This window comes from Vipera berus, assembly GCF_964194415.1.
Source record: "Vipera berus genome assembly, chromosome: 4".
NCBI lineage: Eukaryota > Metazoa > Chordata > Lepidosauria > Squamata > Viperidae > Vipera > Vipera berus.
The window spans coordinates 32,975,420-33,000,351 of record NC_138206.1 but is presented as its reverse complement, the minus strand read 5'-3'; the positions used below and the strand labels follow the sequence as shown (position 1 = coordinate 33,000,351).

Below are 24,932 nucleotides of genomic sequence, written 5' to 3'. Positions count from 1 at the left end.
AGGACAGAATAAATAATTACAATCTATTAAGAAAACCTTATTTATGTCTTCCCATTTGGAATTAATGTTAACTATGTGTGTGTGTGTGTGTATCTCAAAGCTCTCCATCATAAGATTTTTTTATGTTTTTAAAACAAAGTATTATTATTCGATTCTGTTACTTTTTGAATTAATCCACTGAAGGAGAAATGGAGTCATCTGGCACGTTTGTCCAGTACTGGTTAAGGTAATTTTTGATTGCCCCCAAGGTCACCTTCTTGGCTTCTATGCCTAGGGGAGAATTCGAACCTGAGTTCTCCTGACTCCTTGTCCAGCACTTTTACCACAATACCCCATTGGCTTTTCTGAATATGTGTATGTGTGTGTTTATATGTATCTGAGATGTATGTACACCCACACACACATGGATGCACAAAGCACACACATATATTCATACACATCCACGCACACACATCTCCTACAGCACTTAACAGGTTACAAGGTTTGTGATCATAAGAAGGATTTGTGAGAAAAGTATGTGGAACAAGAAATGAGAAATAACAATTTTCCAATCTAAAAAATCTTGTTGCACATATGTTTACTAACACATAGGAATAATTTTAAGGCCAAGCCATTAAACCTCTTCACAGTAGCATAACACAATCAGGGAGAAATAAAATGTGTGATTTAACATGCAAGAATATTGGCCAGAAATAATTTATATGCAAACTTCTGTGATCTGAAAACTGTGTTCCTGGAACATTTCTTTCCCCACCCCTCAAATGTACCAATCCAGACCCACATTATCATTAATCAATGGAATCGATGAAGAAGTAATTTAGTATTTGAGATATAATCACTGCATTCTGGGAGAAAGTGAAACATTCCAGAGAATTCACATTTCTGGCCCACAATCCCCATAATAAATATGCCAATATAACTCACCTTTCTACGGGAGTTGAAGTATTTTCAATAAAACTAATAACTTTTTCTTTCACATTTACAGATTTTGTCTTTAAAGCTTCAGTCATCTTGTTTACCAAAGACTTGACACCTTTTCCATCATTTGATCCATTTGGAGAATCACCCTAAAACAAAAGAAAGTTTCCCAGTAAAACTCATCTATATTCCATAACCACCCAAATCTGCACTTGAAACAAACACCATTTGTAAAGAACCAAAGTGCACAAAATAAGCCCCGAAGGGTACACACAATCTCCCCCCACCTCCAAGGTGCTTCTGAAATTTGCTTCTGAGTTGTAATTTTTATAAATTAAGGAAAAATATTAAATCCACTAGGTACCAAACTAACAGCATTTAGTGAATTTTAATTAAAGTTTAAATAAAAAACAAGAATTTAAATAAAGAAAATTAGTTTTAAAACATTTATAGTTTCTGTTGTACCTCTACCAGCTTAAGTATGGTCACAATACAGGAACTATTTGGGCTGTAACGTATAGAGCATATGTTTTGGCAAGTCTTGTTTCTGTATTTTTCTCTAAAAACAAGGAGAAATAAATAAACTAGTCTATATATTTGTTACCATATTGGCTATTCCTAGTGTACAGGCAGCTGGAGATGCTGCCATAATCTAGTTTATAATGTGGTGTTAAGGCATCAAATTTCTTTTTCTTTTAACGAACCTGTAATCCCTTGCATTGGGGTGAAGCTAGGGCAACTGAATGGAGCTGAGCATTTACTGACTAGATGCCCTTCCTGATGCCTACATGGAGTTCACAGCAGATATTTTCTCATTGCACCCAGAGAAAGAAATATCTGCCGCTACCTAAGATCGAACTCACAGCCTCCTGATTATATGGTGAGAGCTCCAGCTCTAGGCCACCACACTGCTCAGCTAAGGCATCAAATTTAAAGTAGTGATAATTATCATTTATATCCTTTATTAAAATTTGTTGGCTGGAAAAGTTTTTACCATCCTCTTTCTGACTTTTGGCAACAAAGCCTAACATCTCTTTTCTCCTTCAATACATATGATATGTTGTTCTATATTATAAACAAATAAATGCAGTCCCGAAACATTGTTTCAAAAGCTAAACAATTTGATTTAAAAAGGACTCACATCAACTAAGGAGTTAATACTATTTTTTGAGCCTGAAGTACTAGCAATCCAATGGCCATATCCATTTTCTGGTCCTTCAATGTTAATGTCTGCTAAGTGCTGTTGCAGGGCTATTAAAAAAAAAATTAAAATAATTGTTAACCTCATTAAAATGTAATAAACTAACAGGTGTATATAAGAATAGAAGTATATAAATAATAATGTTAACTAATGCATGCAATAAAGTGCTCAAATATGCTAATAATTATGATGCGTTCTGTAAAGCACCATATCAAGTAAAAGGCACCAGCTACAAATTCAGTTCTATCCCAAAACTGCGCAATGAAAACTACTAAAAACTGTCCAAGATTCCTAGGAGTTGGGTGGCATATAATAAATAATAATAATAATAATAATAATAATAATAATAATAATAATAATAATAATAATAATAATAATAATAATACATGGTTTTTTGTTCATTTTTTTCTAATCATACAATCTTGCTTAAATTTAAGAATGATTAGATCATAAGCAGTGTTTTGAACTGGGAACTATGAGAACAAATATGTGCACATTAATGCAAGAAAAAAAAAGATTTAATTTCTGACAGACTGTTAGTCCAGATTAGGATTAAAACTGTAACCCCTATGGAATTCAAAATCGAAAGAGGTTATAGATGTCTGGGCAGTGTAGATACTACAGATAGTCCCTGACTTAACCCTACTATAGTCATAAGTCATAAAATGGATCACTCAGATGGTCGTAAAATGGATCACTCAGATGACCAACTCGATTTTATGACTTTTTTTGGAGGCCATTAAGCAAATGTTGCAGTCATTAAGTGATCCATGATTCGCTGCTATGTTAGTTAAAGGAAAATCTTACCCATAAATCCACCTTTAGCAATGCTTACGTATTCTTTATTTTTCTGAAATAAGAAGATTGGAAATCACCAAGATGAGATTAGCATATGGATTTTTTAAAAAACAAAATAAGTGTAAGACAAAACAGCCTTAGTACACGTTTTAGCTTGAAGAAGCTTCACTGGAACAGGTCAATAAGTCTTATAATTCCCTTTCTAAATAAAAGTGGGCCTTTTTCATCAACAATAAACATTTCCTCCTTTCTCAGCCTAAGGACCAATCTCATGCATTTGAAGGTGCAATATTTTCATTCATTATATTGAATTTATAATATAATAATATAAATATATAATAATATAATATATAATAATATAATGAATGTAACATACAAAAATTTAGAATCTAGTTTCTTCAATCTGTATCTTTTAATACAGAAGTGGCTTCCAGTGGCAGAAACAATAGAAAAAATTAAAGTAGGAAAAATTGTATCTTAAAAAATCTCTCTTGCTCTTAAGGGACTTTTCAAGCCTAGAATTATGTTTTTAATATTTATTAAAAACATTGATGTTTATGGTGATCACACATAACAAAATTTACCTCGCATTATTATAGACAACATTGTGCAAACTTTTCACAATTCGGTTAACTGTTGACAGGGAATGTATATGCAATAATCCAAACAGTTGGACACTGTGTCTATGAAAATTAACTGCAAATATTATTTCAGTATAGTAAGGATGGGAATATTACCTAATGAACTGATGGCAGACAAAGGAAAGAAACTAATTACTATGTTTAGAGACAATATGTGATAGAATTTAGATATACCTGTAAGAAATGTGCAAGTACCATGTTCATGTACATATCTTCCTCTTCTCGACCACTACCCATGAAGCACAGGTGTTCTCCACCAGCTATAGAACCAGATTCAATTGACTGTTTCTGTGCTTCTAACAAAGATTTCACAGACTGGGCAAATTCTGATGGGTTCTGGAGCATCTGTAATAGAAGAAAAATAGCAGGAATCATTTCTGCACATCTGTTTAGCTGATCATTTAATTCTTTCTCTAAATCATCACTTTAAAAGCATGCTGATATATTTAAAAAGAGAAAAATAATTATCAGCCAGTTGTTAAGAGACTGTTATAACTAATTCATATATTATGTTTTTCTATACCTAAACTAAACTACATTTTGGAAAAGTCAGCTACATAAAAATCTATAGATAAAACTTTGTTGATATATGTACCTTGAAAGCAATGTAATCAGTATCAGATTTCAGTGTGGAAATGCCAAGAACAAATCTTGCTGGATTAATCTCATCTCATTTTTAATTACTTCCTCAGTAATTTGTGGGAATGCTTTAGACTTTAACCTACCGTCCTTGGGAGGATCGTCCGATCTGGCTCGGGAGTTCATGGCTTCCATGGCGGCCATGGACCTGTCGCAAATAATTTCTGGACCGACTCATGAGAGAGGCCACACCCCAGACTTGGTGTTCTTGTCTGGACGGTGGTGCGATGATATCGGTGGGGGTGCCACGACTATTATGCCCCTGTCATGGACCGATCATCACCTCGTGCGGCTAGACTTCCCCTTTGCCACCCCCCGCCGTGGGTGCGCGGTGCCAACCAGATGGTACCGCCCTAGGCGCCTAATGGACCCTGATAGGTTCCAGGCAGCGCTTGGGGACGCACATGCACTCCCTGCTCACAGCTCGGCGGATGCCTTAGTGGAAGCCTGGGAGAAGGCAGCCACGGAGGCTCTGGACCGAGTTGTACCCTTGCGGCCTCTGACCCGGCGCAGATCCCAGCGAGCCCCATGGTTCACTGCGGAGCTCCGGGAAATGAAGCGTCGGAGACGGGGCCTAGAGAGCCGTTGGAGATCCAGTCGATCCGAATCCGACCGATTGCGATTAAGAATCCTCACCAGGTCTTATCTCGCTGCGATAAGGGTGGCAAAATCCAACTACTTTTCCACCCTCATCGCGTCCGCAGATAATCGCCCGGCTGCCTTGTTCAGGGTGACTCGCTCCCTACTGAACCAAGAGGTGAGGGAGGAACCCTTGCAGGGTCGAGCCGAGGAATTCGGTCAGTATCTGCTGGATAAAATTGCTCGGATCCGAAACGGCCTGGACTCCAACTGGGCTGAGTTGGAAGAACAAGGCATGGACAGTCTTGTCGACGTCATCTGGGAGGAATTTGATCCTGTGACTCCTAAGGAAGTGGACAGGATTATGAGGAGGTTGAGCTCCTCCACATGCTTACTGGACCCGTGCCCTTCCTGGCTGGCATATGCAGCTCGAGAGGGGACACGAGGCTGGTTCCTGGCGGTCATCTCCGCTTCTCTGAGGGAGGGTCACTTCCCCACCGCCTTGAAGGAGGCGGTGGTGAGGCCTCTCCTCAAGAAGCCCACCTTGGACCCATCCTCATTGAACAACTTTCGTCCAGTCTCCAATCTTCGCTTCCTTGCGAAGGTTGTTGAGAGCGTGGTGGCGCACCAACTCCCTCAGATCCTGGATGAAGCGGTTTATCTAGACCCGTACCAATCGGGCTTCAGGCCGGGCTACAGCACAGAGACGGCATTGGTCGCTCTGATAAATGATCTCTGGAGAGCCCGGGACAGGGGCCATTCCTCTGTCCTAGTCTTATTAGACCTCTCGGCGGCTTTCGATACCATCGACCATGGTATCTTGCTGCGACGCCTCAGGGGACTGGGAGTGGGAGGCACGGTTCTGCGTTGGTTCTCCTCCTTTCTCCAGGGTCGCTCGCAGTCGGTGTTGGCAGGGGGACAGAGGTCGACCCCGAGGCCTCTCGCTTGCGGAGTCCCTCAGGGGTCGGTCCTCTCGCCTCTCCTGTTCAACATCTACATGAAACCGCTGGGCGAGATCATTCGCAGCTTTGGAGTAGGGTACCATCAGTATGCTGATGACACCCAGCTTTTCATCTCAACTCCAAACAACATCAGTGATGCCCTCGACGTGATGTCTCGCTGCCTGAAAGCGGTCCGGGAATGGATGGGGAGGAACAGGCTTCAACTGAACCCGGACAAGACTGAATGGCTGTACGTACCGGCAAGCCAGGATACTCAGAACATCCCATCCCTTAACATCGGGGACAAGTTACTACCCCCTGTTGATAGGGCCCGCAACCTGGGTGTCCTCCTTGACTCGCAGCTCTCCCTGGAAGATCACATAGGAGCTGTGACCAAGGGGGCCTTCTCCCGGGTTCGACTAGTTCGCCAATTACGGCCTTATCTGGACCTGGATGCCTTACGTACAGTCACCCATGCTCTTGTGACCTCTCGCCTAGACTACTGTAACGCTCTCTACTTGGGGCTGCCCTTGAGATCCACTCGGAAGCTTCAACTGGTGCAAAGTGCAGTGGCACGGACACTCTTGGGAGCCTCCCGATACTCCCATATCACACCTCTCCTCCGTGCACTGCACTGGCTTCCAGTTGCCTTCCGTGTGAAGTTCAAGGTGCTAACAATGACTTACAAAGCCCTACATGGCATGGGTCCGGACTACCTACGGGAGCACCTTCTGCCAATGTCAGCACCTCACCGTCCTGTGCGCTCCCACAGAGAGGGCCTCCTCAGGGTGCCACCGCTCAAGGAATGTCGGCTGGTGGCCCCCAGGGGGAGGGCATTCTCAGTGGGTGCGCCAGCCCTCTGGAACAGCTTACCAACCGAAATCCGGATGGCCCCCGACCTCCGCACCTTCCGGCGCGAATTAAAAACTTATCTGTTCCAGCAGTCTGGCCTGGCCTGATAGCTCTAATCTGGGGTCCCAGCTTGTATTTTACTATTGTTTGTTTTCACTATTGTTCATTCTGTATGCCTACCTTATTCTGTACACCGCCCCGAGTCCCTCGGGAGAAGGGCGGTTTATAAAAACAAATAAATAAATAAATAAATAAATAAATAATGTAAATTGAATTCGGCAAAGAATTTTTATCAAGTTTCCCATGAGATTTGATCAGAAAGCTAGTTAAGTAATTAGCTGGGCGACCGTAAAATCAAGTGAAAAAACAACTAGCACAAAAATAATATTCAGAGTGTTCATCAGTGGGTTCCTCATTATTATAGGAGAGAGGGTAAGTATCCCAATGATCAATCCTCAGATTTACTTTTTGATATTTTGCTTTTGCAAAACATTTAGGCAAGGCATGAAGAAGTCTCACAAATGTACAATTATTTACAAAAGATTTACATAGCAGTAATGAAAATATAACTCTTTAAAATTTATTTTATCAACAAGAATAAAATAGCAGAAAAAAGAACATCCAACACTAACAAGAAAAAAAATTCTTGTATACACAAAAGTCCAATAGATGTAACATTAAACATAAAGAATCCACCCCGGATGGATGCTGAAAAATAAATTTTAAAAACCTGATAGGTTCTCCTTCCCTTACATAACAGATCTACAAATAGATCTATTTAATTTTCAGAATGTCATCTATCAGCAATATGACATCACTTGATACAATTTTGAACTCTATCCTTCTAAAAAAATGAAAGTAAATATATTAAAGCTGACAGCTTACTTACTAAATCAGAATCTAAATGAAATGCAGTTGATAAATGGCCAGCATTGTATTGCTCTGCAGGGCGACAATCCACCACAAAGAATCTTACTCCTTCCTAAAACAAGATTATTTTTAAATAATGTCAGTTGATAAGGCAGAGAAAATGCAACATAGTTTAAGATAATTTATTTATGCTAACAAAATCATGCAGCCAACTATTTTAGCCAAGGATTATACTTTAAAACTGTGTGCTTTGAAAATGCTTTTGGAGGATTGTTTCAGATCTTACATGAGCACAGCACCTTGGTGCTAGTTGTTAAAATCAACCCCCCCCAGAGGGGGGCTATTGTGCAAACTGTATAAGAAATGAAGATGCCTTCACCTTATGGAATCCGTGCACAAAATTTATATGACTCCTAAAGGAGCAAACACTTTTTTTTCCAGGCACAGATATAAGCAAAAAAAGGGTCACAACTTAGTAAATAGTAGAGTATTGATAAGCTCATGCAAGATCTACACAGCACTTCTTTCAAATCTTGTTCAAAGTGTGCATAGCCCTATTACACAAATTCCACTGTTTTTCCATGTGTGTTTGGGTGTGTGTGTGTTGAATAATATTTTGTTCCTTATTTTTTCCTTATTTCACAGTTTTTGGAGTGTCGTTGAATTTTAAAAGGCCATTTGCTAGATGGCAAGCATTTACAACACGTTTCAATATATATAAACAACTTTCTGGAAAAAACTGGATTCTGGTAGGGGTTTCCACCATGTATGACAATTCTAGGGGTTTCCACCATGTACAACAGTTGCTTTCATAAAGTATTAAACTTCAAATACAATGATATTATTATTAGCTGCTCAGATGGTCTAACTTTAGAACCTAGTTTATTCAATACATGACACTGATTACTTAGTTCATTCTTCTATAATTGCTTTGTGGTGATGGACAACATGTAAATTTAATAAATACCTTTTACTGATTTTTAAAAACGAGTTATGATTATAACAAATATGAAAATAAAGACATTTAAAGGAAAATAGTGTTCTTGATACTCCCCAAAATTATCTGAATAACTAAAAATAGCGTGCTTTCCAAAGTTTGTGCTTGTTCTGTTGCCTATATGAACTAAGAACTGCAATTCTTTGAGCCAATGGATCATTTTTGAAAAATAGTGATGTGCAACTATTTAGATCCAAAGTAAAAAACTATTCACCCCTCCCTTTTCTGAAGTACATTGGATTCAAACAGCTGGGTTAGCAGAACAATGTGTTAGAGGTCCTGATAAGTTTTTTTTTTACAGGGACGTTAAGCTCGTTCTTGTATAGTTCTTCTGTGTAATTTTGCCACCTCTTCTTAAATCTCTTCTGCCTCTGTTAGGTCCCTGCCATTTTGGTCATTTATCATGCCCATTTTTGCATGAAACGTTCCCTTCATCTCTCCAAGTTTCTTGAAAAGATCTCTGGTCCTCCCTATTCTATTGTTTTCTTCTATTTCTTTGCACTGTTCATTTAAGAAGGCATTCTTATCTCTTCTAGCTATTCTCTGGAATTCTGCATTCAATTGGGCGCATAATCTTTGTCTCCCTTGCCTTTCGCTTCCCTCCTTTCCTCAGCTATTTGCAAAGCTTCCTCAAACAGCCATTTTGCTTTCTTGCATTTTTTTTCTTTGGGATGGTTTTGGTTGCTACCTCTTCTACAATGTTGCAAACCTCTGTCCATAGTTCTTCAGGCACTCTGTCTATCAGATCTAATTCCTTAAATCTATTTGTCGCCTCTACTGTATATTCAACAGGGATATGATTTAATTCATACCTGACTGGCCTGGTGCTTTTCCCTACTTTCTTCAGTTTAAGCCTAAACTTTGCAATGAGAAGCTCATGCTCTGAGCCACAGTCAGCTCCTGGTCTTGTTTTTACTGACTGTATAGAGCTTCTCCATCTTTGGCTGCAGAACATACAGTCAATCTGATTTCTGTGTTGACCGTCTGGTGATGTCCATGTGTAGAGCCGTCTCTTGGGTTGTTGGAAAAGAGTGTTTGCTATGACCATCGTATTCTCTTGACAAAATTCTATCATTCTGTGTCCTGCTTCATTTTGTACTCCAAGGCCAAACTTTCCTGTTATTCCGGTTATCTTTTGGCTTCCTACTTTAGCATTCCAATCCCCCATGATGATAAGGACATCATTTTTGGGTGTTAGTTCTATAAGGTGCTGTAGAGCTTCATAGAACTGGTCAATTTCATCCTCTTCAGCACTGGTGGTTGGGGCATAGACTTGGACTACTGTGATATTGAATGGTTTGCCTTGGATTCGAACTGAGATCATTCTGTCATTTTGAGGATTGTATCCCAGTATTGCTTTTCCTACTCTTTTATTGACTATGAAGGCTACTCCATTTCTTCTGAGGGATTCTTGCCTGCAGTAGTATACCTGATGGTCATCTGAATTAAATTCACCCATTCCTGTCCATTTTAGTTCGCTGATACCTAAGATGTCGATGTTCAGTCTTGTCATCTTGTTTGACCACGTCCAGCTTTCCTTGAATCATGTATCTTACATTCCAGGTTCCTATGGAGAAAAAATCTTTAGGCATCGGACTTTCCTTTCACCACCAGACATATCCACAGCTGAGCGTCCTTTCGGCTTTGGCCCAGTCACTTCATTCTTTCTGGCACTACTAGTAGTAGCCCTCTGTTCTTCCCCAGTAGCATATTGGACGCCTTCTGACCTGAGGGGCTCATCTTCCAGCATCATATCGTTTTGCCTTTTGGTACTGTCCATAGGGTTTTCATGACAAAGATACTGGAGTGGGTTGCCATTTCCTTCTCCAGTGGATCACATTTTGTCAGAACTCTCTGCTATGACCTTTCCGTCTTGGGTGGCCCTGCATGGCATAGCTCATAGCTTCATTGAATTACACTAGACCCTTCGCCACAACAAGGCAGTAATCCATGAAGGGGATTAAATCACAGCAAAAATCAGAGATTCCGTTGTCTGATTTGCTAATATTATAATATTCTTAAGATACACTTCTAGATGTAGCAATGATTTCATTTTTTCCCATTTTGGGAATACTTACTGACCCCTTGTTGTTGATTTGCTTGAAGTATCTCTGATACTGAAACTGCAAGACACAAAGCTTGGCTTAAGTCTGAGTCATCATCCTTGATACCCAATAAGCTGCTGCCAAAAAGACTGTGATTTTCCTATGACAGTAAGAAAAAAAATAGTTATGATAAATATTAAAATATATGTAAAGTCAGCACATTTAAGACCATGACCTTTTCGTAAGCCCTTGGATAAAACTGTTTTAAAACATATACCAGGGGTCTTCAAACTTGGCCCTTTTATGACTTGTGGACTTCAACTCCCAGAATTCCTCAGCCAGGCACACTGGCTGAGGAATTCTGGGAGTTGAAGTCCACAAGTCATAAAAGGGCCAGGTTTGAAGACCCCTGACATATACAGAGTTATATAGATATGATTTTCACATATTATTTGCAGGATTATACCTCGGTGGTCACTGACCTCGAGCCAGACATCCTAGAATGTGAAGTGAAGTGGGCCTTAGAAAAGCTGAGCAACAACAAAGCTAGTGGAGGTGACAGTATTCCAGCTGAGCTATTCAAAATCTTAAAAGACGATGCAGTAAAAGTGCTACACTCAATTTGCCAGCAAATTTGGAAAACTCAACAGTGGCCACAGGATTGGAAAAGATCAGTTTACATTCCAATTCCAAAGAAAGGCAGTGCCAAAGAATGTTCAAACTATCGCACCATTGCACTCATTTCTCATGCTAGTAAAGTTATGCTTAAAATCCTACAAGCTAGACTCCAGCAATATGTGGATCGAGAACTACCAGAAGTACAGGCAGGATTTCGAAGAGGCAGAGGAACTAGAGATCAAATAGCCAACATACGGTGGATCATGGAGAAAGCTAGAGAGTTTCAGAAAAACATCTACTTCTGCTTCATTGACTATGCTAAAGCCTTTGATTGTGTGGATCATAACAAACTGTGGCAAGTTCTTAAAGAGATGGGAGTACCAGAACATCTTATTTGTTTCTTGAGAAACCTATATGCGGGCCAAGAAGCAACAGTGAGAACTGGACACGGAACCACTGATTGGTTCCAAATTGGGAAAGGAGTCCGGCAAGGCTGTATACTGTCGCCTTGCCTATTTAACTTATATGCAGAGCACATCATGAGAAAGGCAGGGCTAGATGAATCAAAAGTTGGAATTAAGATTGCTGGAAGAAATATCAACAACCTAAGATATGTAGATGATACCACTCTAATGGCAGAAAGTGAAGAGGAACTGAAGAGTCTCTTGTTGCGAGTGAAGAAGGAGAGTGCAAAAGTTGGGTTGAAACTAAACATTAAGAAAACCAAGATCATGGCATCTGGCCCTCTCAATTCCTGGCAAATAGATGGGGAAGAAATGGAGGTAGTGACAGATTTTATTTTCCTGGGCTCCAAGATCACTGCAGATGGGGACTGTAGTCAAGAAATTAAAAGACGCTTGCTCCTCGGGAGGAAAGCCATGGCAAATCTAGACAGCACACTAAAAAGCAGAGACATCACCCTGTCAACAAAAGTGCGTATAGTCAAGGCTATGGTCTTCCCAGTTGCAATGTATGGCAGTGAAAGTTGGACGATAAGAAAGGCTGAGCGCAAAAGAATTGAGGCCTTTGAACTCTGGTGCTGGAGAAGACTCCTGCGAGTCCCTTGGACTGCAAGGCGATCAAACCGGTCAGTCCTAGAGGAGATCAACCCTGACTGCTCTTTAGAAGGCCAGATCCTGAAGCTAAAACTCAAATACTTTGGCCACCTAATGAGGAGGAAGGACTCACTGGAGAAGAGCCTAATGCTGGGAAAGATTGAGGGCAATAGAAGAAGGGGACGACAGAGAATGAGGTGGCTGGATGGAGTCACTGAAGCAGTAGGCGTGAGCTTAAATGGACTCCAGAAGATGGTAGAGGACAGGAAAGCCTGGAGGAACATTGTCCATAGGGTCGCGATGGGTCGGACACGACTTCGCAACTAACAACAACAACCTCGGTTTATTCACATTCTGCATCTTTTATATTTTTTCTGTAATTTTTTATGGAAGTTGTGTTATCCATAAAAGCAGGAATAAAAGCCAGAATAAAAGGTGAACATCTTGTAACATGCCTCTTAAGCCTCAGCGGAACAATTTATTTTCCAGAAACTTTTAATTGGATAGGAAACAATGTAATATTTAACTGTGCTTTGCTTTTAATAGCTGGGAGTTAATGAAACATTCTTTTGTGTTGGGTGATATTACGAATATACCCATCTAGTTTGCTACCAGCTCTCTCTCTCTGGGTGGTGTACAATAAAAATATGAAGGACATTTGTCACCATTGTTTTCTGGAACATTTGTTTCCCAACCAAACATATATGCTTAGTAGTTCCTGGTGGCCTCTCATGTAAGGTACTCAAACCTGACTAGTACTAGCAAAGTGAATGGAAACTTATGTAGTTTTGAACCGATGTTTTTAAAAATCATTTGGGTTTGGCAGAAATTGCTATGGAGTTCATTTTAAGCAACAGCAATCAATATTGAAAGAAATGCTGGGCATACTATTACTTAATTTCTATGATATTAAGGTCTGCCATTGTTATTGGATTAATTCATTTAATGAAGACTTAATGTAATTATATTATATATTTATTTCTCATGCCGTCATTCCAAATCTATGCCTTTAACTAGCCCATTCTTGGAATTTAAAGTACAATCATGCTGCTAAGATTGATGACAATATTAGTACACATCATGTGGAGGGCACAGAATGGAGAAGACAGCTCAGTGTGCTTAACAATTACCTTTCTGAAGGAAATTGGGGTCTTGCTACAATAATATTGTGCTAGGGAGAAAAGGTCTTCTATATCTTCTGTTTCCAAACTGGCAGGAGATTTTTCAAGAAAGTCTGAAATATACAAAACATTACATCAAGTATTACAAGAAGATTTTTTTAAAGCACAAGTCCATGTTATTATTCTCTTTCAATCACTACTGATATGATTTTTTTCATGATCAAGTTTCATAAAAATGGCTTGTATGATGGATAATATAAAATCTCAAGTAATAAAGGAGCAAAATGCTGTTGCTAACCAACCTAGATGGCAAAGAGACAGATTGTGTCCTGGTGACCAAAGCAATGTCTCCTTATCTTGTAATGTTCTTCTACATTACACAAATAACTGCACCTCACTCATTCCTGGAACTTGATTAAAAATTGCTCAGATATGGGGAAGAGAAAAAGAGTAGTAGCAAAAAATTGTTCAAGATTTCAAGGAAGAGAAAGGAATATATGAAATGCTTGGTATATGAGCACATATACATATTAGGATTCAATGGGCTTGTATTCTTTGCAGTAGCTTGACAGATTTAATAGTATATTTCCCCAAAAGAAACATAGATTTGAGATAAAGAAGCCAGTGTCTAAGAACTGAATGGATAGATAATAAAAATGTAAATGGTAGAACAGTTAACTGGAAAGAATTCAGGAAAAAAAGCAGACCAAAAAAAGGGAACTTTTAAACTAAAACATTAAGCACCTTTTGCAATCATTTTGCAGAAAAGTTCTGTGATACACCAGCCAGTAGACAAAACATTCCTGCATTTAACCACCTTTTATTTTTGTGTCTGAATTAGTTCAATGTCAGCTATATTAACTTTGTACACATTTGGTTTTTTTTTTTAAAAAAATATGAGAATGTAGTCTTCCACATATCAGTAGGACTTCAGTATTACTTTGCCTAAATAGCGGTATAATAAAGGTGAAGAACTTACTCATAACATCTTCTTTACTATCAGATTCTGGTGCCAAGATCAATTCCCTGAAAAGGCAAATGGAGAAACATGAAGCAGGTGTAAAAAGAAAAGAATCAAGAGCAGCAGATAAGCAAGTTAATGTTATATACTCACTTAGCATTAACAAGAATGATAAGCATTAAGAAATAAATGAAGAATGGATCTGCTAGCTGAAAATATCCATCCCATATTGTTTGGGTGACTTCATCTGTGCAGTAACTTGAAAATAGGGACCCAAGCTGAAAAGTAGATGAAAAGGAAACTGAAGCAAATTTTAGTAATATAATTATATTTTAAAACTTTAAATGTACAATTTTAGTTTGCAATTTAATTATCAGAAAGTGGGATTGGCTACATATATAAATTTGCACAAAATTATCATTGCATATATTTCAAACGTATTATACTTGCATTAAACAATATTTTCCTACGAATCTGGGCCATTAAAGAATGCCAATGGCCAAGATTTGTAGGAAAATATTGTTTAATGCAAGCATAATACATTTGAAATATATGCAATGATAATTTTGTGCAAATTTATTAAAGTTTGGAAAACTATATAAAGTTCTAAGAACTGGTCTCAGAAACCTGAGAGCAAAGAATATGCTCTAGCTTTTAATTGTAATTTTAAAAGACAGTATTGTTTATGATGCAGGATAACAAAACAATCTAATGCATTTTATTTTTTGAAATTGCTGGCTGAGAAACAAGCCAGCATCTGCATGATCATATGCATTTTGGTTTTTAACAGAAGTAAATAGGTGATGTAAAGGTAGATTTAACTCAAATTAGTTTTTAAGCGGTATATTTACTAATATAATATTTCTGAGAATAGAAGACATGGAAGAGCTTTATACATGTATTTACAGTTGATCAGCTTTTTTATTAAGTGCAGCCTAATTCTCAGCTAAAGAGATTAAGCCACAGGAACATTTTAAAAATAAATTCTTAAAATTTTTAAAATCCCAAAAGATAAGACATTTATTTTATATGAAATATAAGTGATTCATCTTTATTAAATATGGCATACATTATAACATATGGAAATTAAATATACTTCTTTATAAAACCTTTACAATCACTGAGTTTAACCAGTTCAATTGCACCTTACATAAAGATTTGAAGTATCCACTTATTAGAACAAAGTGACTTTCCTATTAATAAGCCTCCTTCTTTGTAGGATAACTTGGTCATGCTTTTTATTGTTTTTAAACAATGATTAAATAGGTGCATTTGTGTGTTTTCTTACATGGCTAATACTAGATTAATAGATAGATCATAGATTACTCTTTAGGAATCATGGATATAATAGCATGTCAAGAAAGTGCAACAAAAATAAAACCCAATAATATCCTTTACTATTTGGGAGAAATTACCATTGTTAATCAGACATTTCTGCTTGTCTGTTATGGGCCAACATAAAATAATTTCTGATCAATAGAAAGATCTCTTACGAACAAGTGAATTCACTGTAAGAACTTAATACCAGAAATCAGAATCTAATAACATCCTATCTGTAGTAGCTACAAAAAATTGTGCAAAAATACATTCTTTTTGTTTAGGAGTTGTTACCAAGTATGTGAAATTTTCTGTTATAGAATTTCACTTTTCAATATGTTTTCCTACTTTCACTTTATTACCCAGTTGAGTGCATATGAGTCCGGCGTCATCTTTTTTGTGTCCAGAAATGAGCACAGTTCTGGTTCATGATATTGGAGGAGCAGCCTAAAGAGATGAAATGGTCTGCCTTTCAGAAAACAGTCCCTAAAAGAAAGCAGTGATATAAGCAGATGAAATAAAAGTGATTGTACTTTTTTAAAAAACCCTGTATGAATGACATAAATCATAAAGATTTGTGACAAGCAAAAGATCAGAAGAATTTGATCTTCATAGGCTCAAGATTAAAAAAATCCAAACAAAAATGCCACCTTTAGAAAAAAGGAAGGACTAATAAAGGGGTAAGGAGATATCCATAAAATAAAAATTAAGATTAAATTTAAAGCTCATACATTACCTTGGAATGTATTTGTTCATGATAGCATAGAAGCAGTTGTACAAGTCACTTCGTGAAAGTCGAAGATGAACCAAAGGTTTAAGGAGATAGGACCAGCTAAGGCTAGAACTGTATTTAACATTACGAGATTTACAATAAAATGTAATCACAGATTCAATATCCAAAAGTAATACTGACTTCTCCTCCTCTGGTACTGACAGCTGATCTAAAAAGAAATAGTGTATAAGTTATGCATTATACACCACATGCATTCCTTGATTGTATTAGCCTGTGACCTTAGTCATTCCCCAAAATTGGCAAATGACAAAGAGAAATAAAAACAAGTTAAGAACAAAAACAAGTTAAGAACAGTTCAGTTGATATTTTTTAAGAAAGAAAAACATCTAGCACCAAAGGATATCAAACCATTTAACAACCAGTTCTCTCTGAAATCACAGAACCTTGTAAGAGGTGCACGCGTAAAAATCAAGCAAAGGCGGGGGGAGCTGCCCCATGCGTCTCGCACCTGCTTACTTCAGGGCCCCTGCACCCAAGCCACTCCCCGCTTGGTGACCTCCCCCCGCTGGTTCAATGACCTGGCTGCCCACCTGCCTCTTCCCTTTCACTTCTCTCCCAAGCCAGGCTGCCGTGCTATGGAGGATGGACCTTACCTAGTCCCCCTCCGTCGTTTTGGAGCCAGGGGAAGTGATGGCGAAAGGCTCTTGCCACCGCTGTGCAATAGCCGTGTCTGCCGGTAGAGGGCCTTTCTTTGGTCCCTGCCACCTCTGCTGCCCCCGCTTCACCCCACAGATCACTGTGTGGTGGCAGCCGCCTCCTCCTTCTCTTCCGCCAGCTCTCCCGTGGTTTGCGCCATCACCGGCAGCTTAACGGTAGCTTCCTTCGCCTCCCCGGGTGTCCTTAACTCTTCCTTCCTTCCTTCTTCTGGTCCATACTTTCTTGCTGCCATGCATCGGCGGACTTCTCCCTTCTCCGTTCTGGAAATGGCAGCCCCGTTTTCTGCCAGTTTACTGCCGGCAGAAGGGAGGAAAGGAAGGACGCTTTGTATGGAAGGACGCTAAGCTCCGGGAAACTACTTCAACTGGAGTTGGCAAGGAAGGCCAGGCTCCCCTTCCCCAATGGTTCTGGAGTGGATCTGTTTCCCTCAGGTTTAGCCTCGGCACACACTTTGGATGGCAAACAGAAGAGCTTTGCTCTTTTTCTCCAGGCTCTTTGAAATTGCCCCCCACCCCCACTCCTTCGCTTTTCTGTCTTAAAATCCAAAACAGATGCTCAGCTTCTTACAAAAATCATACCAGTAGCTAACATATCCTCAGCTGGTCAGAAGGAAAACATGTCTGCTCTGGATTTTAAGGCAGAAAACTGAAGAGGGGGGACAATTTCAAAGGGCCTCCTGGAGAAAAAAGAGCAAAGTTCTTTTGTTTGCCGTCCGAAGCAGGTGCAGAGGCCAGCCCTGTGGGAAGTAGATCTGCTTCTCAAGGGCTTTGCAGAACCATCGGGGAAGGGGAGTCTGGCCTTCCTCACCCACCTCCAGATTGCATAGTTTCCCCAGAGCTTAGCATCCTTCCAGACAAAGCCTCCTTCCTTTCCTCCCTTCTGCTGGGAGGAAAGCAGCAGAAAACGGGGTTACCATTTCCAGAAGGGAGATGCCGGCCAATGCAAGGCAGCAAGGAAGTGTGCGCAAGGAAGTGCGGTAGCAGCAATGGAGGGCTGGTGGAGGAAGGCTGCATGGGAGGCTCACGCAGATTTACCATAACCGGTTTGCTGAACTCAACAAAAAATTAGGTATCGGTTCTGCTGAACCGGTGTGAACCGGCTCAATCCCACCACTGGCTCTAGACCAAATTAAGCTCTCTTACCAACTGTTGTTTACTGAATGTCAGCATTAGTGAAAACTGTTTTGTGAACAATACCTGAGTAATAGCTTCATAGGATCTGACTGGGGAGAAAGAAACCTAAATGGAATCTCAGGAAGACACAGTGGCTGCAAACTCAGAAGCTAGCTACAGTATTTGTAGAATAGCCCATCTTTGACTCTTGATGGGGTTTCACTCTGCCAGATAAGAGTTGCTTCACAATCTGGAGATTCTCTGGATTCATAGTTTATGCTTGAACAACAGGTCAAGTCTGTGGTCAGAGAGCCTTTCGCTCAATTATATCCTGTACACCAGTTGTGACAGGACATTTGTAGAAAAGGACATTTCACTTTCATCCCTTGTGTGCTTACCACATTTTGGTTGGAGTATTGCCCTTTGATCCACTTGGGCTTGCCCTGAAGACCAGAATCTTTGGTTTGCTTAATACTGTATATAATGGCCTAAACAATTAATTCACTACTACTGAAGCTGCATGGCTACCAGTCAGCTTCCAGTTGCAATTCAAGTACTGTTATCATTTGAAAGTCCTACATGGTTTAAAAGCTAGACATCTCCAAGGCCATCTTCTTTGAGATGAATTTGCCTGTCAGGCTGCATCTAACATAGAAGGGTTGCTAAGGATCCTAAATCTGAAAGAATGTCATTTATAGACTCCATGCTTGAATCCTCTCAGTCATGGCATCATGCCTCTAAGAACAGCATACCCCGGAATATTTGGACCAGCCCCTCCCCAATACCGTTTAAAGACTATTTTAAAGAAAAACATTTAGCAATGCTTAAGATGCTGTTATTCAAATGGTGACATATCAGATTCTAGGTAATTGACTTTTTATACTTCTATTTTGCATTGTTACATATAAGCAGCCTGGAGTTGTGGAGAACCTTATAACATTAAATAAATGTAGCGTCTCTGTACCACATTTCAAGCAGACTTAACACAGGTATTTGAGTTTCAGGCATCTCAGAGATTGGATAAAAACATAATTATGCAGAGAATAAATATTGTAGGTGGTTTTCAGCTTAACAATCAAAATATTATTTCAGACTTACCAACTAGTTCTTGGCAATCTTTGTGGATCAGTGATTGTTCTGGCAGATCTAAACAACCATCCCAAGATGCCAAACTGTCTCCTTTCCCTACAACATTTAATGCAATCTAAAAATAAATGTGAAAGAAAGGAAGAAATATTAAATATCTTGACTGCAATGAAGATGATTCTTAAACCAACCTTATTTAAAAAAGTATTCCAAAAGCTATTGTTTCACATATACATAGTGAAATCATTGACAACTGGCTCTTTATAATGAATGATGCAGCCTTTATCATTCTTGAAGAATCTGCATTTAATGATATGTAAGAATTGTTGATCAAACTGAATGTATGCATTCAAGTAACGTGTGACACTCTTTAAGTTAGTATTTGAAATGTCTTATAATTCCTATACTTTTCTTTATTTATTATTGAAGTAAACTGTTATCTCTTGGGTTTAAAGAGAAACTGTAGGTATAACTGAATAAATGTAACAATATTTCAGCACTTATTTAAAAGAAAAGCCATTTCAGAAAGCATGTGCTAAGACTGGAAATATAATGTAATGGAAAAGACCATTAAACCATTTCCCCAAAATTATTTTTGTATTTGAAATTAAATCCTCCCAAGGTTACTCTTCCTCTGAAATCAAGATCTTTTTACTGATGTCGCAAAACAGTTATGCTATATGGATCAAGAAACTTTCAAAGAAAGAAAGATCAAAGAAGTACACACATCTTCTCCAAAACCAGTTACATTCTCAGATTTCTCTTTTTAAAGTAACAGTTTGGCTATGTTTTATTTATGTAGTACATAGTTTGACTCTAAAAGGGAACATCTTTGTATTGAATTTGCATTTGAAATTATTTCCTTGAACACAGATGGCAATTGCAAAGTTAATTAAGTAAATATTTTTGATCCATTGGTATATACAGTTTATATGTAAGATGAAATATAATTATTACAATTATTGTTAGATTTTACATGTCCTATCCTCAGACAGCTTACATAGCAATCTCTCCTCCAATGTTTCTCCATAACAGTAAGTCAGCTGAGAGCAAAGACTAACCCAAAGTCATGAGCAAGATTCTATGGCTATGGGTAGGTTTCAGTCTTCATCTTTCTGATCAAATACCTTAACTGCTATATCACTTGTCACTGATATGCTAACATTCATCATTTAAAAAAGAAATAAAATGATCCAACATGTTGTTCCTATCTTTTCTAAACTACATAACTCAGGAAAAATATCATTTACCAATTAAGTAAGAAAAGTTTACCTTCCAAACTTTTGCTCTTAGGTGTTCAGGCAGAGATCTTCCTTGGACAATGTTTCTAACTGTTTCAAGATCACAGCCTCCTTCTTCCAGAGCTTCTGCAAGGTCATTTTCCCTACAAAGGTTGAATAAGATTATATGTAGTTTTAAGATAACAGTGATCTCAACTTTTGAAATATTTCATCTCTTAGTACTAAGCCTTACTGCACATAATTTAAATCATAAATGATTAAGATGAATCTCATTTGACACAAAAACATTTGTATGGTTTAAACTTAACTTCAGTGGGTATTATTTATAAAGAAGCATTCAGATTGTGTTCTCATTTTACACCTAAAAGTAATTCTATAATGCTATTAACTTAAGTTTTTTTAAAAATGGAAGCTAAGCTCTTAATAAAAGTTAAAAACACACATTCTGCTAGAGAGACGTTCCTGGAGGATGGGCTCCAGCAGGAGTCGGAATGCTCGGAAACCTCTGGTCCTGGCGACTGACTCAATTGGATCCTGCAACATTACCTTGGGACACTATATTTGCCTTCAATTGTAAAAGTTAAAAAGATGTGCCTTGAAAATAGTACCACAAAAATGATGGATGCAATTCAAAGACCTGGTATTATTCTAACAAGTCCTTCATGACCTGAATCTTTGTGAGATGAGCTCCCCACAACTGTTTCTGCCCATTCAATAAGATCCCATCACTTAAATTATTGTCTTCAATGGGAGCTTGAATTTGTGCCATTTCTCTTCATATCTGCCTTTGTCAGTCCTTTTAAGCAGGCCAGCACCAGGATTATATGAATGCAATTTAATTGTTTTAGGTACAATAACAAGATCCAAGATCACTGCAGATGGGGACTGTAGCCAGGAAATTAAGACGCTTGCTCCTCGGGAGGAAAGCCATGACAAATCTAGACAGCACACTAAAAAGCAGAGACATCACCCTGTCAACAAAAGTGCGTATAGTCAAGGCTATGGTTTTCCCAGTTGCAATGTATGGCAGTGAAAGCTGGACCATAAGAAAGGCTGAGCGCCAAAGAATTGAGGCCTTTGAACTATGGTGCTGGAGAAGACTCCTGCGAGTCCCTTGGACTGCAAGGCGATCAAACCAGTCAGTCCTAGAGGAGATCAACCCTGACTGCTCTTTAGAAGGCCAGATCCTGAAGCTAAAACTCAAATACTTTGGCCACCTAATGAGAAGGAAGGACTCATTGGAGAAGAGCCTAATGCTGGGAAAGATTGAGGGCAAGAGAAGAAGGGGACGACAGAGAATGAGGTGGCTGGATGGAGTCACTGAAGCAGTAGGCGTGAGCTTAAATGGACTTCAGAAGATGGTAGAGGACAGGAAGGCCTGGAGGAACGTTGTCCATAGGGTCGCGATGGGTCGGATACGACTTCGCAGCTAACAACAACAACAACAGAATTTTAAAAGTCTATTCCTTCTATCCCATCTTAAAGAAAATAAAGCTGGGCTATTTCAAGTTTCTTTTTATCATCTTTTCCAGGACTTAGTTTTCCTTTACAGTATTTTCTCTTCCTTGTTCCTATCATACTTTCTTCAAGATTCTCTCTGCATTCCTTTATAGCCCCATGGAAGCAAATTTCCCGTCTCCTGGCTTGTATAGCCACAACCTGCTAGCCTTAATGTCTTAAGTTCCTTCTTGAAGACCTGTCTCTTCCAGTAGACTCCAAGCTAGTTTTATGTGTGGTCTCAACTAAACACCAGCAATGGTATAATAAGTCTGATTAGTTTAACCTCCCAGGATGTTTGTTATTTAATGTTTGTTTTCAATAATTTAATAAAACTGCTTTAACCCTTCATAAACCACACAAATTATCAAACAAGTAGCCTTAGAAATCTTTTTACCCAAAAATGTTTTTGAACATTTAGTTTTCCACACATCTACACACAGAGCACCACATGCTATAATGTCTGTATTGTAATAGTTTTATTTGCAACTTTTATTGGATTTTTATAATGACCCAAATGGTTTTAACTACTGCTACCAGGTAGTTGCATATTAATTAATGATTAAGATAAAAACATGCAATAAATACAGGGAATATGTATAAAAAGAAGCACAGACAAAACAAACTATAATGTATTTCTTTTATTCAGATAAGACTATAGTTTACCTGCTTTTTAAATCAAGTTGCACTGTATATATTACTATCAATTAGGCCAAAATATATTAACTTTCCCCTTCATGGATTACTGCCTTGTCGTGTCGAAGGGGTTTGTGTAATTCAATGAAGCTATGAGCTATGCCGTGCAGGGCCACCAAGACGGAAAGGTCATAGCAGAGAGTTCTGACAAAACGTGATCCACTGGAGAAGGAAATGGCAACCCACTCCAGTATCCTTGCCATGAAAACCCTATGGATAGTACCAAAAGGCAAAACGATATGCTGGAAGATGAGCCCCCTCAGGTCGGAAGGCGTCCAATATGCTACTGGGGAAGAGCAGAGGGCTAGTACTAGTAGCGCCAGAAAGAATGAAGCGACTGGGCCAAAGCCAAAAGGACGCTCAGCTGTGGATGTGTCTGGTGGTGAAAGGAAAGTCTGATGCTGTAAAGATTTTTTCTCCATAGGAACCTGGAATGTAAGATCCATGAATCAAGGAAAGCTGGACGTGGTCAAACAAGAGATGACAAGACTGAACATCAACATCTTAGGTATCAGCGATGCCCTCGACGTGATGTCCCGTTGCCTGGAGGCGGTTCGGGTCTGGATGGGGAGGAACAGACTTCAACTCAACCCCGACAAGACTGAGTGGCTGTGCATACCGGCATCCCGGGATATTCATAATATTCCACCTCTTTCCATGGGGGTGAGTTTTTACCCCCCGTAGATAGGGCTCGCAACTTGGGAGTCCTCCTAGATTCGCGGCTTACTTTGGAAGATCATATAGTGGCTGTGACTAGGGGGGCTTTCGCCCAGGTTCGCCTGGTGCACCAGTTGCGGCCCTATCTAGACCGGGATGCCCTGTGCACGGTCACTCACGCGCTCGTGACCTCTCGTCTGGACTACTGCAATGCTCTCTACATGGGGCTTCCCTTGAAGACCACTCGGAGGCTCCAGCTGGTACAGAATGCAGCCGCGAGAGTTGTCTTGGGAGTTTCCCGGTACTCCCATGTTACACCTTTGCTCCGCGAGCTGCATTGGCTACCAGTTGTCTTCCGGGTGAGGTTCAAGGTTTTGGTAATGGTTTTCAAGGCCCTACATGGCATGGGTCCGGAGTACCTCGGGGATCACCTGCTGCCGGCGTCAACTTCCCTCCGCCCTGTGCGTTCCCACAGAGAGGGCCTCCTCAGGGTGCCACCGGTCAGAGAATGTCGGCTGGTGGCCCCCAGGGGGAGGGCCTTCTCTGTGGGCGCCCCGGCTTTATGGAATCAGCTGCCGGCTGAGCTCCGGATGGCACCTGACGTTCGCTCCTTCCGACGCGGCCTGAAGACCTACCTATTTGAGCAAGCCGGCCTGGCTTGATGGGAGATGTGCTGGGGTTTTTATTGGGGATTTTTATTACTCTACTGTTTTTAGCTCGGGCTCTTATTTAATTCTTTTTTAATTTTTGTATTCTGTATTTTTTATGTGCCCTGTTCACCGCCCTGAGTCCTTCGGGAGAAGGGCGGTATACAAATATAAGAAATGAAATGAAATGAAATGAAATAAAATGGACAGGAATGGGTGAATTTAATTCAGATGACCATCAGGTATACTACTGCGGGCAAGAATCCCTCAGAAGAAATGGAGTAGCCTTCACAGTCAATAAAGGAGTAGGAAAAGCAATACTGGGATACAATACTCAAAATGACAGAATGATCTCAGTTCGAATCCAAGGCAAACCATTCAATATCACAGTAGTCCAGGTCTATGCCCCAACCACTGGTGCTGAAGAGGATGAAATTAACCAGTTCTATGAAGCCCTACAGCACCTTAAAGAACTAACACCCAAAAATGATGTTCTTATCATCAGGGGGGATTGGAATGCTAAAGTAGGAAGCCAAAAGATAACCAGAATAACAGGCAAATTTGGCCTTGGAGTACAAAATGAAGCAGGGCACAGGCTGATCAAATTTTGTCAAGAGAATACGATGGTCATAGCAAACACTCTTTTCCAACAACCCAGGAGACGGCTCTACACATGGACATCACCAGACGGTCAACACAGAAATCAGATTGACTGTATGTTCTGCAGCCAAAGATGGAGACGTTCTGTACAGTCAGTAAAAACAAGACCAGGAGCTGACTGTGGCTCAGAGCATGAGCTTCTCATTGCAAAGTTTAGGCTTAAACTGAAGAAAGTAGGAAAAAGCACTAGGCCACTCAGGTATGAATTAAATCATATCCCTGTTGAATATACAGTAGAGGTGACGAATAGATTTAAGGAATTAGATCTGATAGACAGAGTGCCTGAAGAACTATGGACAGAGGTTCGCAACATTGTACAAGAGGTAGCAACCA

The 24,932-nt window shown here is 39.6% G+C and overlaps 1 protein-coding gene across 2 annotated transcripts in view; it reads right to left on the bottom strand.

Moving 5' to 3' along the window:
* The window catches only part of TBC1D23 (TBC1 domain family member 23), a 40,286-nt gene that overhangs the window by 8,814 nt on the left and 6,540 nt on the right, over positions 1–24,932 (bottom strand). For both annotated transcript variants that reach the window (XM_081327388.1, XM_081327389.1), the window contains exons 2-14: positions 20,474–20,585; positions 19,214–19,319; positions 16,290–16,494; positions 15,916–16,039; positions 14,390–14,514; positions 14,255–14,301; positions 13,285–13,388; positions 10,519–10,641; positions 7,459–7,551; positions 3,733–3,903; positions 2,927–2,969; positions 2,060–2,169; positions 925–1,067 (exon numbers count right to left, since the gene is read on the bottom strand). In XM_081327388.1, the coding sequence (XP_081183514.1) occupies positions 925–1,067; positions 2,060–2,169; positions 2,927–2,969; positions 3,733–3,903; positions 7,459–7,551; positions 10,519–10,641; positions 13,285–13,388; positions 14,255–14,301; positions 14,390–14,514; positions 15,916–16,039; positions 16,290–16,494; positions 19,214–19,319; positions 20,474–20,585 (1,506 nt within the window). The remainder of the gene's footprint in view (positions 1–924; positions 1,068–2,059; positions 2,170–2,926; positions 2,970–3,732; positions 3,904–7,458; positions 7,552–10,518; positions 10,642–13,284; positions 13,389–14,254; positions 14,302–14,389; positions 14,515–15,915; positions 16,040–16,289; positions 16,495–19,213; positions 19,320–20,473; positions 20,586–24,932) is intronic.